This window comes from Microcebus murinus, chromosome 15, assembly GCF_040939455.1.
Source record: "Microcebus murinus isolate Inina chromosome 15, M.murinus_Inina_mat1.0, whole genome shotgun sequence".
NCBI lineage: Eukaryota > Metazoa > Chordata > Mammalia > Primates > Cheirogaleidae > Microcebus > Microcebus murinus.
Window position 1 is genome coordinate 43,440,426 of NC_134118.1, and position 14,976 is coordinate 43,455,401.

At 36.2% G+C, this 14,976-nt stretch overlaps 1 protein-coding gene across 1 annotated transcript in view; it reads left to right on the forward strand.

The window, feature by feature from the left end:
* The first annotated feature begins 1,369 nt into the window (after nt 1–1,369).
* Nucleotides 1,370–14,976, forward strand: part of GYPA (glycophorin A (MNS blood group)) — a 56,303-nt gene continuing 42,696 nt past the window's right edge. Inside the window, exon 1 of the mRNA XM_012783802.2 lies at nt 1,370–1,510. Coding sequence (XP_012639256.2) covers nt 1,370–1,510 — 141 coding nt within the window. The remainder of the gene's footprint in view (nt 1,511–14,976) is intronic.

The window sequence follows — 14,976 nt, forward strand, 5'->3', positions numbered from 1 at the left end:
CTTCCAGCTTTGCCCCTTGTCTGAGCATCTTGCTTCAAGGAAATCCATGCAAAGATGCTTTCAGGAACATCTGCTCTCTCTCATGCGGGAAGACAAGCAGAGCAGACATCCTGCAGAAGGAAATACCAGTAAACATTAAAACACCACGAAAGACCTTTGTTGGGGTATCTACAGACACTACTCAGAAATAAATGGATCCACAAATATGCTCCACTACGTGTAGCAGGCTACTGAAACTCAGCGAATGCTGCAGAAACTTCCGTGTTGCTTTTCACATCTCCAAATGCCAATCTCTGGTGTGTTGGGGCAGGGCCTAGATTTCATGGTGCAAATAAAAAATAAACATTTGCATCAACTTTTCTTTCCAAAAACAACTTCAAATTCCTCATGAATCTTGGAATATAATTCAATTGATTGGAATATTGACTGGAATATAATTCAATTGGAATATAATTCAATTAATTGACTAAGAAAGTGCTGTACTTTAAATACTTATTGAGTATTTAATAAATATCTTCCTAAAAATCAATGAATTTTAGAGTTCAAAAGTTACCTTAAAGAATGTCTAGCCTAGAAACATAGTACCTTTTTATACAGTGGGCAAATGGAAAAGCAAAATACATTTTAATGATCATCAATCTAGGACTTAGTTATTATATTTGAATTTCTACAAAATACTATGTTAGGGAACATATGGAACTGTTTTTTTAAAAATCAAATATAATCTCTTGATCCTGAGCTTAACTAATTATATTAAATTAATAGTACACTTCAGTGTTTTGTTAGTAAAGGATCTGAGTTTTATTGAGCATCTTCCTTCAAACTCAATGTAAAAGTGATTCATATTAAAACTCCATGTATTTTCTGAGCTTCTTTAACATGTATGAAAAATATGATAAATAAAATACATGCTAATCATGAAATTCTTATGAAATATCAAAGACCAGAAAGAAGAAAATAAAACTATAGTCATGCCACAGAGATAAATACAGTTAATAGTCTAGTATCTGTAGGTTGTCTTCTTTCTTTGAATTTTTTGAATAATTAAGGTTTCTTTATATTCTTTATTTTGCTTAGTTAATATTTTATTATCAGTCTTGTCCTACTATGGTAATCAGAGTCAAATCTGTCCCACATGTATAGGCCCCTCCGATATTTTGCCAGGTTTAGTCTGTGTGATCAATAAGTTATAAGTGACTGTGGCGTCCATATTGGATTCTCTCTCTCATCTCCCACTCTGGGAGAAGCAAGCTGTCATATTGACAGAACAGACCCTATGACAGAACTCACATGGTGAGGAACTGAGGCTCCAGCTAACATCCTGGGAGTCTGCCAATAACCACAACATGAGCTTGGAATAACCATAAGCATGGGCTTGGAAATGGCTTCTCAGCCCCAGTCAAGCCTTGGGAAGACTGAAGCCCTGGCCAACAGCTTGACTGGAATTTCAGGAGGCACCCTGAGCCAGAACCAACAAATAAGCCATTCCCAGATTCCCAATCGTGAGAAAGTAGGTGAGATAATAAACATTTGTTGTTTTAAGTTAGTTTTGGTCCACTTAGTTGTACAGCAAGAGAAAACCAAAACACTCACATTTTTGAAGATTCTTCAAGAAATTATTTTTAATGATTGACTAATCCAGTCTAGTCTAATACTAGTTTATTATTGGATTTCCAGGTTGATTTCAATATTTTGCTCCTTTAATTATTTCAGTATACACCATTTTGAACATTGTCTACATCTATGGTTAGTTTCTCAGCCTCTTAGAAGTAAAATTACTAAATAAAATTTTAATTAAAAATTATTAAAATATTTCCATTTATTTTTATTTAATTATTTATTTTTAATTATTTTTATTTTATTTTAATTTATATTTTTATTTAAAATTTAAGGCTCTTGATATTTATCATATTGTCCTCCATCAAATACATTAAACAAATTGTATTTATTAATGATGAGTGGTTCCACCAGTTTAAATTTTATTGACTCACAAAAGGCAGACCTGTGACATGACTGAATCACATCTGTTTATAGCACCAAATGTTCTTGATGTATTTGATTGCCTTTTCTTTTAAATGCTAGTCTAGAAAATAACTAGATCTTTCTATCCATTTGCTTATTGATAATATGCGATGATGCCACCTGTCCAGTGCCAACTCATTCTTTCTCCCTCCGTATCTAATCTCTTTCTGCTCATTCCCAAGTCAGAGAATAGCACCACCACTGTTGCATCTAGCAGTCCAGAAACCTGAGAGCGTCTTAGACTATCCCCTCGATCTCACCCTTACAGACACTCTCCCCCTTACCTTTATCCTCCCTCTCTTGTCCAGCACGACTACTCCTGCCTTAGTGCAGACTGGGTCCAGCTGTTCTCCCAGATGCTCTGTATTTTCAATCTTCTCCTATCCTTGGCCATAATGGATTTGTTCTTGGAAGAATTTATGATAATTTGATCTTATTCCATGATAATCGCTTCCTATTATCTTCTAATGTTATGACTGCTTTACTGAACATTATGTTAATATTTTATGTACAAAAGACCATAAATATTTTCATGAAAAAAAAAAAAATACCTGGGCAAATTATACCTGCTGACTGTGGCCAGGCATGGCCTTTAAGGACCACACCATGTCAGTGAACCATCCAAGACGATTTTGTGGTTGGAAATCTCGGCAGCGTGAGGACAAAATCTATCCTGAGGGAGGAGGGTCATTCCATTCCTTCTTCTGTCTCTCTCAGAACATTCATTCTATAGCGTAGTTGGGGGTTTTGTTTTGTCTTCCACTAGGAAACCCACCCCTACCCAAGGTAGATTTCACAATAGATGTGGCACAGATTGCAGGACTGGAGGCAAACTCAGGGAGCACCAAAGTATGTTCCCTGGGAGGAAAAGTGACACACTAAAGATGACGAATCATTTTCCCATGTCTTTCAATAGTTGCATGCATTGAGCATTTTGGTGTTCAGAGGAATAAAGATAGTATGAGATAGTATCTGGAATAGATGATAAAGTTACTTCTTTCTTAATTATTGTAAAAATTTTCTTAGAAAGAAATGGATACTGGCTTAAATTAGGCTTCGCATTATCTTGTAGAAGTCTCATATTAATTCTTGGACATCTACTTTATTGGCTGAAGTTCCTGGAAAGAAATAAATGCAGATCAAGTACAGGTTTAAATGTATCTTACAGACATTTACTGGAATATAGAATGTGTAATGTAGCACCCCTAGCTGACGAATGCATAATTAAATAAAGTATGTTTTTTAAAAGATGCCTTCTCCAGAGCTAAAATCGTTATTATGTTAAGTTCTAGGGACTCAAAGACAGTTGTCACAGCTCAAAAGATGCAACTTCTAGGCTGGAGGCTGTTTCTGCTTAGCTTAATGTGACTATTATTTGAAGAGACATTCAAAGAGCATATTAGAATAAGATTCCCATTTTGTTTGGTTTTTGTTATCTAAGCAGTCATTTTTCACTCTCAGTTAAAGTGAGCACAGAACATTCTTCAGGACAGCCCCTGCATTCCTCACATATTTCCACAAAAGGCCCTTGGTTGGAGGCCCCTCTCCACATGATAGAGTATTTTTGTGAGTACAGTATTTTATTAAAAATATTATTCATAGTCATAGTGACTTATTATGTCACAGTGCTAAAATCTTTACATACATTTTCTTTTTTATTTCATCCTCATACCAACTCTGCAAGGTATTTTTGATCACCCTCTTCCAGATGAAGAATTGGAAGCTTGTCCTTTGAACATGTTGACCAAAGTCACAAAGTGAAGACAGGAACAGGCTGATTTGACTTCGTAGCAAGGTCTCTCAATCTTGATGCTGTTTTCTTTCCTGTGGCTCATTGCCTAGTAATCCCATCTCAGATTGACTTATGATCTTGATTCTTCTAAGATGTCTTCTAGGACTTTGAACAAGTCACTGTACATTAGGGTCCTGATTTATGAAGAAACATCCCCATAGAGTATTAACTTGGATTTAGGGAATTCCACTTGCTTCCTGCTCCCAGGAGAGGCCTGTATATATTCTGTGCCCTGGTGCTTATGTATTCAGATCCTATTTTATGTGCCCCCTCGGGGGTATACAACATCATTTCTCCCAGGGCACTTAATTCTTAGGAGGGTAAGTTGATACCCTCCAGTGGTATCAGCTTTTGCCAGTATGGGCCTATGACTTAGTCCATACGATTTGAACCTTTCCTACACACACAAGAGAACTTCAGGAATAGCCTCCAACTCCTTCAGCCTAACGTCATCAGCCTTTTCCAGGCCTATTCAGTGGTATTTGTCTAATCATAGGTGTCAAATAAATGTGTTCTTCAAACTAAACTACATTTAAATTGATTTTTCATTCCTCAAAGTAATTAAGGTCATAGTCCATATTCAGTCACTCACTGTCCTGATGCCTTTGTTTGCCCTTCCCACCCCCACCCAATGTATTTTCTTACCTACCTCTGAAGCATTTTGGTGTCCAGAAGAAGGAAAATGGTAGTTATTCCAAATAATAAAATTAGTTCTTTGCTAATTATTAGATAATTTTTCTTGGAGGAAAATGGATACTCTCTGAAATTTGACTTTGAATTATCTAATAGAATTTCTATATCAGTTTTAGGCTATTTACTTTGATGGCTAAAGTTCCCCCAAAGAACTAAGTGCATATGAAATACAGGTTCAAACTAAAAATTACAACTGATATGTGATTAGTACTTTGTAGTTTACAAAGCAATTTTACAAATATTGTCATTTAATCCTACAACAATCTTCTTACTGTGAAAGGAAACAAACTTTTATTAAACATGTATTACAAGCTAGATATTATGTGAGTACTTTACATTTTAGACTCCAAAAAAACTTTGCAACAGTCCTTCCAGCCCAGGCATGTATTATCTCCATTTCATAAATGATGAAATTGAGGTTAAAAGAGAATAAATATCTAGTATTGTACAGCTTTATGATTCTACCCAAGAGTATTGAGACCCAAACCCAGGACCTACCCCTGACATCCAGTCTGCTACGGTGGTTCTCAGTGTCATCTCAAAAAACAAGGTCAGAGCCACGGCTGCCTTAGCCTATCCTGCGCATCTCATTCTACTAGAAACAATTTTCGTGGAAAAGAATGAGTACAGAGGCTTCCACAGTTTTTATCCATGTTGTTATATCTCTAAAACCTCTCTTTTAAAGTTTCTTCCCTAAACTTCTTAATCATATAAATAAATAAATACAAATAAATAAATAAATACAAATAAATAAATTCTTCCTGACTTTCTTCCAGATATCCATAGGAAGGTAACCAACTGGTGCAGGAACGAGACTTTTTGTCTCCAGATATATGAAGGGTTTTTATTCTACTCCAAAATGTTTTTCAAGCACACAATTGGTAACTCAACCAGACCAAGTTCTTATGTGCATCACTGGTCAGATTATATACCCAATAACTATATCAGAATTATAATTTGACAGAATCAGATGTGCCCCCAAAAGAATTTAGTTCTTCTAAATGACCTGAAAGGTAACGCATATGTTCTGCTTCTTTCTGGAATAGGGCAGAAATAGTAACTAGGACTGACCCCAGGACCCCCTGCTAGTGATCTGGTATAACATTAATTTGCTGTTTTCTTTAATATAGGCAAGTTCCACTTCGCAGACTTAGCGAGAAGAGGATAACTAGGTAAGTGAGGTATCACAAAAGAGATAAGTCATATCTCAATGGACTGAATTTTAAAAGCTCTCAAAAAAGAAATATTCTCTCTTAATCCTCTTTAAGACACATTTTATAAATAATACATAACTGATTCTATTTTTGCTTTAAATAAGTTCATACACACACATCTACACACATTCACATATGCATGTTTATGTGTGTATATGTGTATGTGTATGTCATTATTAAATGAAATTGCCTTCATGATAATAAGAAAATAGTCTCATAAATCTGAAGCATAATTAGGGTGAAATAAAAATTAATGAGTATTTGAGATATAGGTCTGAATCACTTTATAAATACAAATGCAAACCTTAGTTTCTAAGAGGTTTGGGAACACATAGTCTATGAAATTCCATAAAAGACCCAGCTTTCAGACATAAGATCTCAAACATGAGAATTCCGACATAAATATTTCCTTTAAGTTAACAGCTATTTCATGGTGATAGTTTTTAGTACATTATTAACTATAATGTGTAGTTTTGCATTTAACTAAACTTTTCACACGAATCATACAACAGGTTCCAAGCATGTTTTCAAATGTGTCTCCTAAGATACAGTGGAAAATGTGACTTATATTTACAACTTAATAAATAACTCACTGATGTGAAGTGTTTTAAGTACAGCAATGTGCTGCTTTAAACAAAGTAGTGAAAATATATAACTGACTGTGTCTAGTTGTTTTCACTTCTTTCAAGGTTTAGATTTCCTTTGCCTGCCTCTCTGATTTAACTTAAAAAAAAAAAAAAAAACTTATGGAAAGTGGGAACTTTGGATACTTCAAAGTTAACCAAGATCAAAGTCAAATGAAGTCCACTGAATAAGGAACAAGACTGAATGCAAAATGTGTCACGTTGATATTGGCTTGAGTCTCTTGGTTTATGGCTTGTACCAAAGCCTTAACCTTGGATTTGTTAGATACCTAAGCACTGCGAGTTCTTATGGGGAAAAAAATGATTTGCTTAGTTCCTTCAGGAGATCATTTAAATGCAGACTCATCTGCATAATCAGGTAACTAATTTACCTAATGGTAATTGAAACATTGAAAATGTGAGAGGCTTCTTACCTATTGCATCTTTGTCCACTGTATTTAACTCCTGACAAATATACACCTTCTACACACCACATCTTGTTTACAGAAATCTCATCTTTTAATAAGAATTACACCTCTTTGAAATGTGAGCATGCTAAGGCCACTGAATTTAGTTATTATATCCTTCTATCTCTGCTATACGAACCTTTTAAAGTGAGGCAGTGTCTTTGGATGTTTGCAGGGTTCCAATATAGTTTTTCAATCTTTCCTGTCTCTCCATAATTTTAGGGTCTGAGGGTTTGGGCTAATGTTGAGTTTAAAAAATGCAGAATTATTAAGATGCAAAAGGTAGTGTGGTCTGTTATTCAAAAGATGCAATGGGTGTTCTTGAATGTTCTGCTTCACTGCAGCCCTCCTACACCACACATGTTACCAGTAAAGGCACAACGTTTTTTCCTTGAAATGGTCCATGCTGTTTCATTTGAAACGGTGTGTGCTGCTGCTGGGTGTTCTGTGGTTCTGTCTCAACAACATTACTCAGAACTCACATTCAGCAGGTATCAGCCAATAGGCCCTTTGGTATCAGAGGAGGAAATAAATCACATTCTCCAGAAACACCCATCTGTTTTGAATAGTCCCATAGATAGATGGCTGTCTGTTTCAGGGAATATTTAATATTAGAAAAAAACTAGTCCAAACAGTTTACTCTCCTTAAGACTAAGCAGCAAGAGGTCTTCCAGTAAATGCTTAAAACTGCGTAACAGGAGAGGCCAGAAACATCCCTCTGTGACTCAAAGACGGAAGGAAAAAAAAAATAGTAATAATCTCTATGACTTTGGTGACCTCTAGTGATCAAAACAGGGAACAAACTTACCAGGTTTTTTTCATCTAGAAGGATCTCCAAAGTCAGAAATTATATATTTGTTTTTGCAATTTTCCCACCCATTCTTTTAAGATTATATATTATTTATTATTTTTAATTGACACATAATTTTACGTATTTATGGAGTTATTGTAATATTTCGATACACATATACAATGCATCATGATCAAATTTAGGTAATTAGGAAAGCCATCGTCTCAAACATTTACCATTTCTGGCTGTTGAGAACATTCATAATCTTCTCTTCTAGCCATTTGAAACTATACAATAGTATTATTGTTAACTATAGTCACCCTATAATGCTGTAGAACACAAGAATTTCTTCCTATCTAGCTATAACTTTGTATCCACTAACCTCTCCCTAGTCCCTTCCCAACCTTTCCCAGCCTCTGGTAACCACCTGTTCTATTGTCTACTTCCATGAGATCTTTTTTAGCTTCCACCTATGAATAAGAAAACGCAGTATTTATTTTTCTGTATCTGGTTTATTTCACTTAACATAATGACCTCCAGGTCCTATGTTACCAGGAAGGACAGGATTTCATTCTTTTTTTATGACTGAATAGCATTCCATTGTGCGTATATATCACACCTTCTTTACTCTTTCGTCTGATGAGGAACACTTAGGATGATTCTATATCTTCGCTATTGTGAATAGTGCTGCAATAAACATGGGGGGGGAGCAGGTATCTCATCAATGCACTGATTTCCTTTTGTGTGTGTGTGGTATCGTAGTAGTAGTGGTGGTGGAATTGCTGGATCCTATGGTAGTTCTGTTTTTAGTTTTTGGAGATCCCCATACTGTTTTCCAAAATGTATTACTAATTTACATTCCTACCAGCAGTGTATAAGTGTTCTGCTTTCTCTGCATCCTTGCCAACATTTGTTTTGTTTTGGTTTTTGTCTTTTCGATGATTACCATTGCAACCAACTGGGGTGAGATCATATCTCATTGTGGTTTTGATTTGCATTTCCCTGCTGATTAGTGATGTTGAGCATTTTTTAATATATTTGTTGGCTATTTGTATGTCTTCTCTTGAGATACAACTATTCAGATCATTTACCCATATTTTATTGAATTATGTATTTTTTGCTCTTGAGTTGTGAGTTCTTTGCATTCTACCCACTCTTGAAATAAAGCAAGTGTAAGTTATTTTTCATATTAGTTTAACAGTGATATATTCTTATGGTAAAATATTTAATAATCACAAGAAAAAAAACAATCTCATTATTTGAGATTATATTTTTTTCAGTTTTGTTTCTATGCATTTACCCACAGGTTCCCAGGAACACACAAAAGTAGGTAATTCTCCGCAATACAAGACATGCTGTTTTTCAAATTGTATTTTTTAACAGTATATTGTAAATATCCTTCCCTGTCATTAAATATTCTTCTACTACATTATTTTTTACTAGTTGTTTGATATTTCATTGTAATTTATTTAAACATTAGTTATTTCGGTTGCTTTAATGTTTTCTTATTGTCCTTGGAGCTAAATCTTTGCACTCTTCCAGCATCATAGCTTTGAGATAAAGTCTTAGAAATGAAATTTCTGGTTCAAACGATATGGAAAACATGATGGGTTTTAATACATATTATCAAATTGCCAGATAATTCTAAGAAAGCAACGGTCACCTATTTATGATCACAGTGCCATCCAAAGGGAACGTGTGATAAGTTGGAAACTGTTTGGCAGCCTGTGTGCAAAGCATAGAGGAAACAAAGACTAATCGGAAGCCTGGTAACATGTGAGCTGCATCACGACCACTGTCAATTAATTCAAGGTTATGCCACTCGAAAAAAGGAATAATTAAGGAGTCTTCAGATTCCAAGGAACTTTATTTTGTAAACACAGACAGACATATGGTTCCCATGTCAGCAACAATCTCTAATCTTACATTAAGTAGCCCTTCACCAGCTCTCAACTGAAAGTTGTATGGGGAGGGTGTTTGATGAAGGTTTAATTAATTTTCTGTGGTTTTTGCATTTACAAGATAAACTCACAGTTCTCCTTTATAAGATAAATAATACCCAGGTAAAGTTCGCAGAATAGGGGTAAGCAGGGAGAAGAGAACTACTGGACGTGTGTTTTTGCAATTATCAAAGTAAGGGTAGCACATTCTGAAATACTTTGTATGTATAAATTAGATTTCCTGACTATAATGTTTATGAATTTACACTTGCAGTGATGTAGTGTGTTTGACAACCACTCTGTACCCCCACACACCCCAGGAGTGTGTATCAGAATATTATGGGGCTGTGTGGTTTTTAAGCAACATATCCATATACCCCTTTTTTCTTAATATCAATTACAGAAAGTAAAAATCAATCAAATCTGAGTTGCTTGAAAGTGAAGATGGATGGAATGGGTGGGTGGCAGAGGTTAAAAAGATTGAGAGGCACTGCCTTGGTGCAATTTATATATTCCAGGGCTCTGGGCTGGGAGAACCATTTGGTGAAGGTGAAGGATGTGTTACCAGGTCTGGCCAACCTGCCCTTGCTCTCAAACCACACTCTCAGCTGTGGCCCAGCTGCTGGCCTCCCAATCACTCCCAAACAGCCCTGGCTGCTTTCCCCCAAGGTTATATATTAATAACAAAAGCAGGAGCACAACCTCCATGGAGAGAGGGCCTCCCCAGCCTGCCTCCTCAGCTTTCTCCCAACAGCACCAAGATACCGATGCCACAAAGATACCAATGCTTTGATGCAAAGATTCAGCCTGAATCTGAGTATCATGGTCCCCAGGTTACAGCCTCAATTCTGAGATCCTGGTTTTCCGGCTCTTTCTCTTTAATCATAAGTACCTTCTACTGTATTTGCATCGGTTAGAGTTATATGATTGCAAGCCAAATAAGTCAATGCCGGCTAATGGAAGACAAAAATATAAATAAATAAAAATAAATAAACTAACTAAAAGGGGATCCAGGAAGAAGGTCCTAAAGGGTCATCTCCCCAGAGCTGGGTTAGGAAGAACCAGTCCAAACCACGTTCTGTGTTTGAGTCTCTCTGCTCAACTGCCAGGCGAGACATACAGAGCTGGCTCCTCCAAGCCTGCTCACCACGGGAAATACGCTACATAGAGCCAAAGTGATTTTTATTATTAAATTGTACATATTATCAAAGTGAGATATTTATCATGTCCTTTAAAGTTTTCCCAGATAAGTAATGATGTCAATTAGTTGTCTCATTGACAGTCCTGTATCTTTTTGGGAAGTAACTTGTAGGCTATTTCTGGATTCATTTTTTTTTTTACTACCTATGGCATTTTGCAGAATCATTAAACAAATCTATAAAGTCTAAACAGATAAATCCCTAAATCTCTATTGAAGTTATTAAAGTATTATATTAATAAAACCACATTTGTTTTCTTTTTTTTTTTTTTTTTTTTTTTTGCATTCTTTTTTTTTTTTTTTTTTTTTTTTTTTTTTTTAATTTGGCATATTATGGGGGTACAGATTTTAAGGTTTCAATAAATGCCCATATCCCCCCCTCCCCCCAAAAGTCTGAGTCTCCATCATGACCATCCCCCAGATGGTGCACATCTCACTCACTATGTATGTATATACCCGCCCCCCTCCCCCCTCCCACCTGCCCAATACCCTATTACTGTAGCACCTATGTGTCCACTTAGGTGCTACTCAGTTAATACCAGTTTGCTGGAGAATATATCTGGTGCTTGTTTTTCCATTCTTGGGATACTTCACTTAGTAGTATGGGTTCCAGCTCTAACCAGGAAAATATAAGGTGTGCTATATCACCATTGTTTCTTAGAGCTGAATAGTACTCCATGGTGTACATATACCACATTTTATTAATCCATTCTTTGATTGATGGGCACTTGGGCTGTTTCCACAGCCTTGCAATTATGAATTGTGCTGCTATAAACATTCGAGTGCAGGTGTCTTTTTTGTAGAGTGTCACTGGATCATTTGGGTAGATGCCCAGCAATGGGATTGCTGGATCAAATGGTAGATTCACTTGTATCGCTTTAAGGTATCTCCATATTGCTTTCCACAGAGGTTGAACTAGTTTGCAGTCCCACCAGCAGTGTAGGAGTGTTCCTCTCTCTCCGCAACCACGCCAGCATTTATTGTTTGGAGATTTTTTGATAAAGGCCATTCTCACTGGGGTTAAGTGATATCTCATTGTGGTTTTGATTTGCATTTCCCTGATGATTAGAGATGTTGAGCATTTCTTCATATGTTTGTTGGCCATTCTTCTGTCTTCTTTAGAAAAATTTCTGTTCAGGTCCTTTGCCCACTTTTTAATGGGGTTATTTGATTTTTTCTTCCTAATTTTCGTGAGTTCTAAGTATATTCTAGTTATCAGTCCCTTATCGGATGCATAGGATGCAAAAATTTTCTCCCATTCTGTAGGTTGTCTGTTTACTTTCATGACTATTTCTTTGGCTGTGCAGAAGCTTTGTAGTTTGATCATGTCCCATTTATTTATTTTTGTTGCTGCTGTGATTGCCTTTGGGGACTTCTTCATAAACTCTTTGCCCAGGCCGATGTCTAGGAGAGTGTTTCCAACTTTTTCCTCTAGAGTTCTAATAGTTTCATATCTTAGGTTTAAGTCTGTTATCCAGCGTGAGTTGGTTTTTGTGAGAGGTGAAAGGTGTGGGTCCTGTTTTAGCCTTCTACAGGTGGCTATCCAGTTTTCCCAGCACCATTTATTGAAGAGGGATTCTTTTCCCCAGCGTATGTTTTTGTCTGCTTTGTCAAAGATGAGACGGCTATATGAGGATGGTTTTATATCAGGATTCTCACATCTGTTCCACTGGTCAATATTCCTGTTTTTGTGCCAATACCATATTGTTTTAATTACTACAGCTTTGTAGTATAGTTTAATATCTGGCATATTAATGCCTCCCATTTTGTTTTTGTTGCCTAGAATTGCTCTTGATATTCGGGGTCTTCTTTGGTTCCATACGAAGCGTAAAATTATTTTTTCTATATCTGTGAAGAATGCTGATGGGATTTTAATAGGTATTGCATTGAATCTGTAGATCAGTTTGGGTAGTATAGACATTTTGACGATATTGAGTCTGCCGATCCACGAGCATGGTATGGATTTCCATCTGTTTACATCCTCTGCTATTTCCTTCCTCAGTGTTTCATAGTTCTCCCTGTAGAGGTCTTTTACCTCTTTGGTTAAATATATTCCTAGGTACTTTAATTTCTTTGTTGCTATTGTGAAGGGAATTGAGTCTTTGATTTGGTTCTCAATTAGATTGTTGTTGGCGTATATGAATGCCTCTGATTTCTGTGTATTAATTTTGTATCCTGAGACTTTACTAAATTCATTGATCAGTTCCAGGAGTTTCTTGGTTGAATCCTTGGGGTTTTCTAGATACAATATCATATCATCAGCAAACAGTGAAAGTTTGATCTCTTCTGCCCCTATTTGGATACCTTTGATTCCATTTTCCTGTCTGATTGCTGTAGCCAAGACTTCCAGCACTATGTTGAATAGAAGTGGAGATAGTGGGCAGCCTTGTCTGGTTCCAGTTCTAAGTGGGAATGATTTCAGTCTTTCCCCATTCAGTATGATGTTGGCTACGGGTCTGTCATATATGGCTTGTATCATTTTTAGGTATGTCCCTTCTATGCCTATTTTCTTAAGTGTTCGTATCATGAAAGGGTGTTGAATTTTGTCAAAAGCTTTTTCTGCATCTATTGAAAGAATCATGTGGTCTTTGTTTTTGCTTCTGTTGATGTGGTGAATTGCATTTATAGATTTACGTATGTTGAACCATCCCTGCATCCCTGGGATGAAGCCCACTTGGTCGTGGTGGATTATTTTTTTGATAAGTGTCTGGATTCGGTTAGCTAAGATTTTGTTGAAAATTTTTGCATCTATATTCATTAGGGATATTGGTCTGTAGTTTTCTTTTTTTGTTGCATCCTTTCCTGGTTTTGGTATCAGAGTAATATTCGCTTCATAAAAGGTGTCGGGGAGGTTTCCGTTCTTCTCGATGTTGTGGAATAGTTTCTGCAAGATAGGTACTAGTTCTTCTTTGTAAGTATGGTAAAATTCAGGTGTGAAGCCATCTGGACCGGGACTTTTCTTTTTAGGGAGATTTTTAATTGCTGTTTCTATTTCAGCTGTTGAGATTGGTCTGTTCAGGGAATCTATTTCTTCCTGGTTGAGCCTAGGGAGGCTGTGTGTTTCTAGAAATTTGTCCATTTCCTCCACATTTTCCAGTTTGTGTGCATAAAGATTTTTGTAGTATTCATAAATTGTATCTTGTATCTCTTTGGGATCAGTTGTGATATCTCCTTTTTCATTCCTGATGGAGCTTATTAGAGATTTCTCTTTTCTGCTTTTTGTTAGCTTAGCCAATGGCGTGTCAATTTTGTTTATTTTTTCAAAGAACCAACTTTTTGTTTTATTAATCTCCTGAATAGCTTTCCTGTTTTCAATTTCGTTTAGTTCTGATTTGATCTTGTTGATTTCACTTCTTCTGCTGGGTTTAGGGTTGGTCTGTTCTTCTTTTTCCAGCTCTTTGAGTCGTTTCATTAGATTGTCTATTTGTGATCTTCTTGCCTTTTGGTTATAGGCATTTATGGAGATAAACTTTCCTCTCAGAACTGCTTTAGCTGTGTCCCAGAGGAGTTGATAACTTGTCTCTCCATTGTCGTTTTCTTCATAGAAGTTTTTTATTTCCGTCTTGATTTCTTCATTTACGAAGTAATCATTTAGTAGGAGGTTGTTTAATTTCCACGTTTTTGTGTAGAAATGTGAGTTTCTGTTAGGGTTGATTTCTAGTTTTATTCCACTGTGATCTGAGAAAGTACATGGTATGATTTCTATTTTTTTAAATTTCTTGAGATTTTCTTTGTGTCCTAGGATATGGTCAATCTTAGAGAATGTCCCGTGAGCTGATGAGAAGAACGTATATTCAGTGGATTTTGGGTAGAATGTTCTGTAGATGTCTGTCAGACCCAATTGTTCTAGAGTTTTGTTTAAGTCCATTATTTCTTTATTGATTTTCTGTTTGGAGGATCTGTCTCGTGCCGTCAGTGGGGTGTTGAAATCTCCGGCGATTATGGAGTTGCTATTAATCCATTTGCTTAGCTCCAGTAAGGTTTGCTTTATGAATCTGGGTGCACCTAAGTTGGGTGCATATATATTTAAAATTGTTATCTCCTCTTGTTGGACTGTGCCCTTCACCATTATATAATGACCCTCTTTGTCTTTTACTACTTTTGTTGGTTTAAAAACTAAATCGTCTGAAATTAGAACTGCCACACCAGCCTTCTTTTGGTTTCTATTTGCTTGGAATATTGATCTCCACCCTTTTATTTTTAGTCTATGTGCATCCTTGCAGGTTAAATGTGTTTC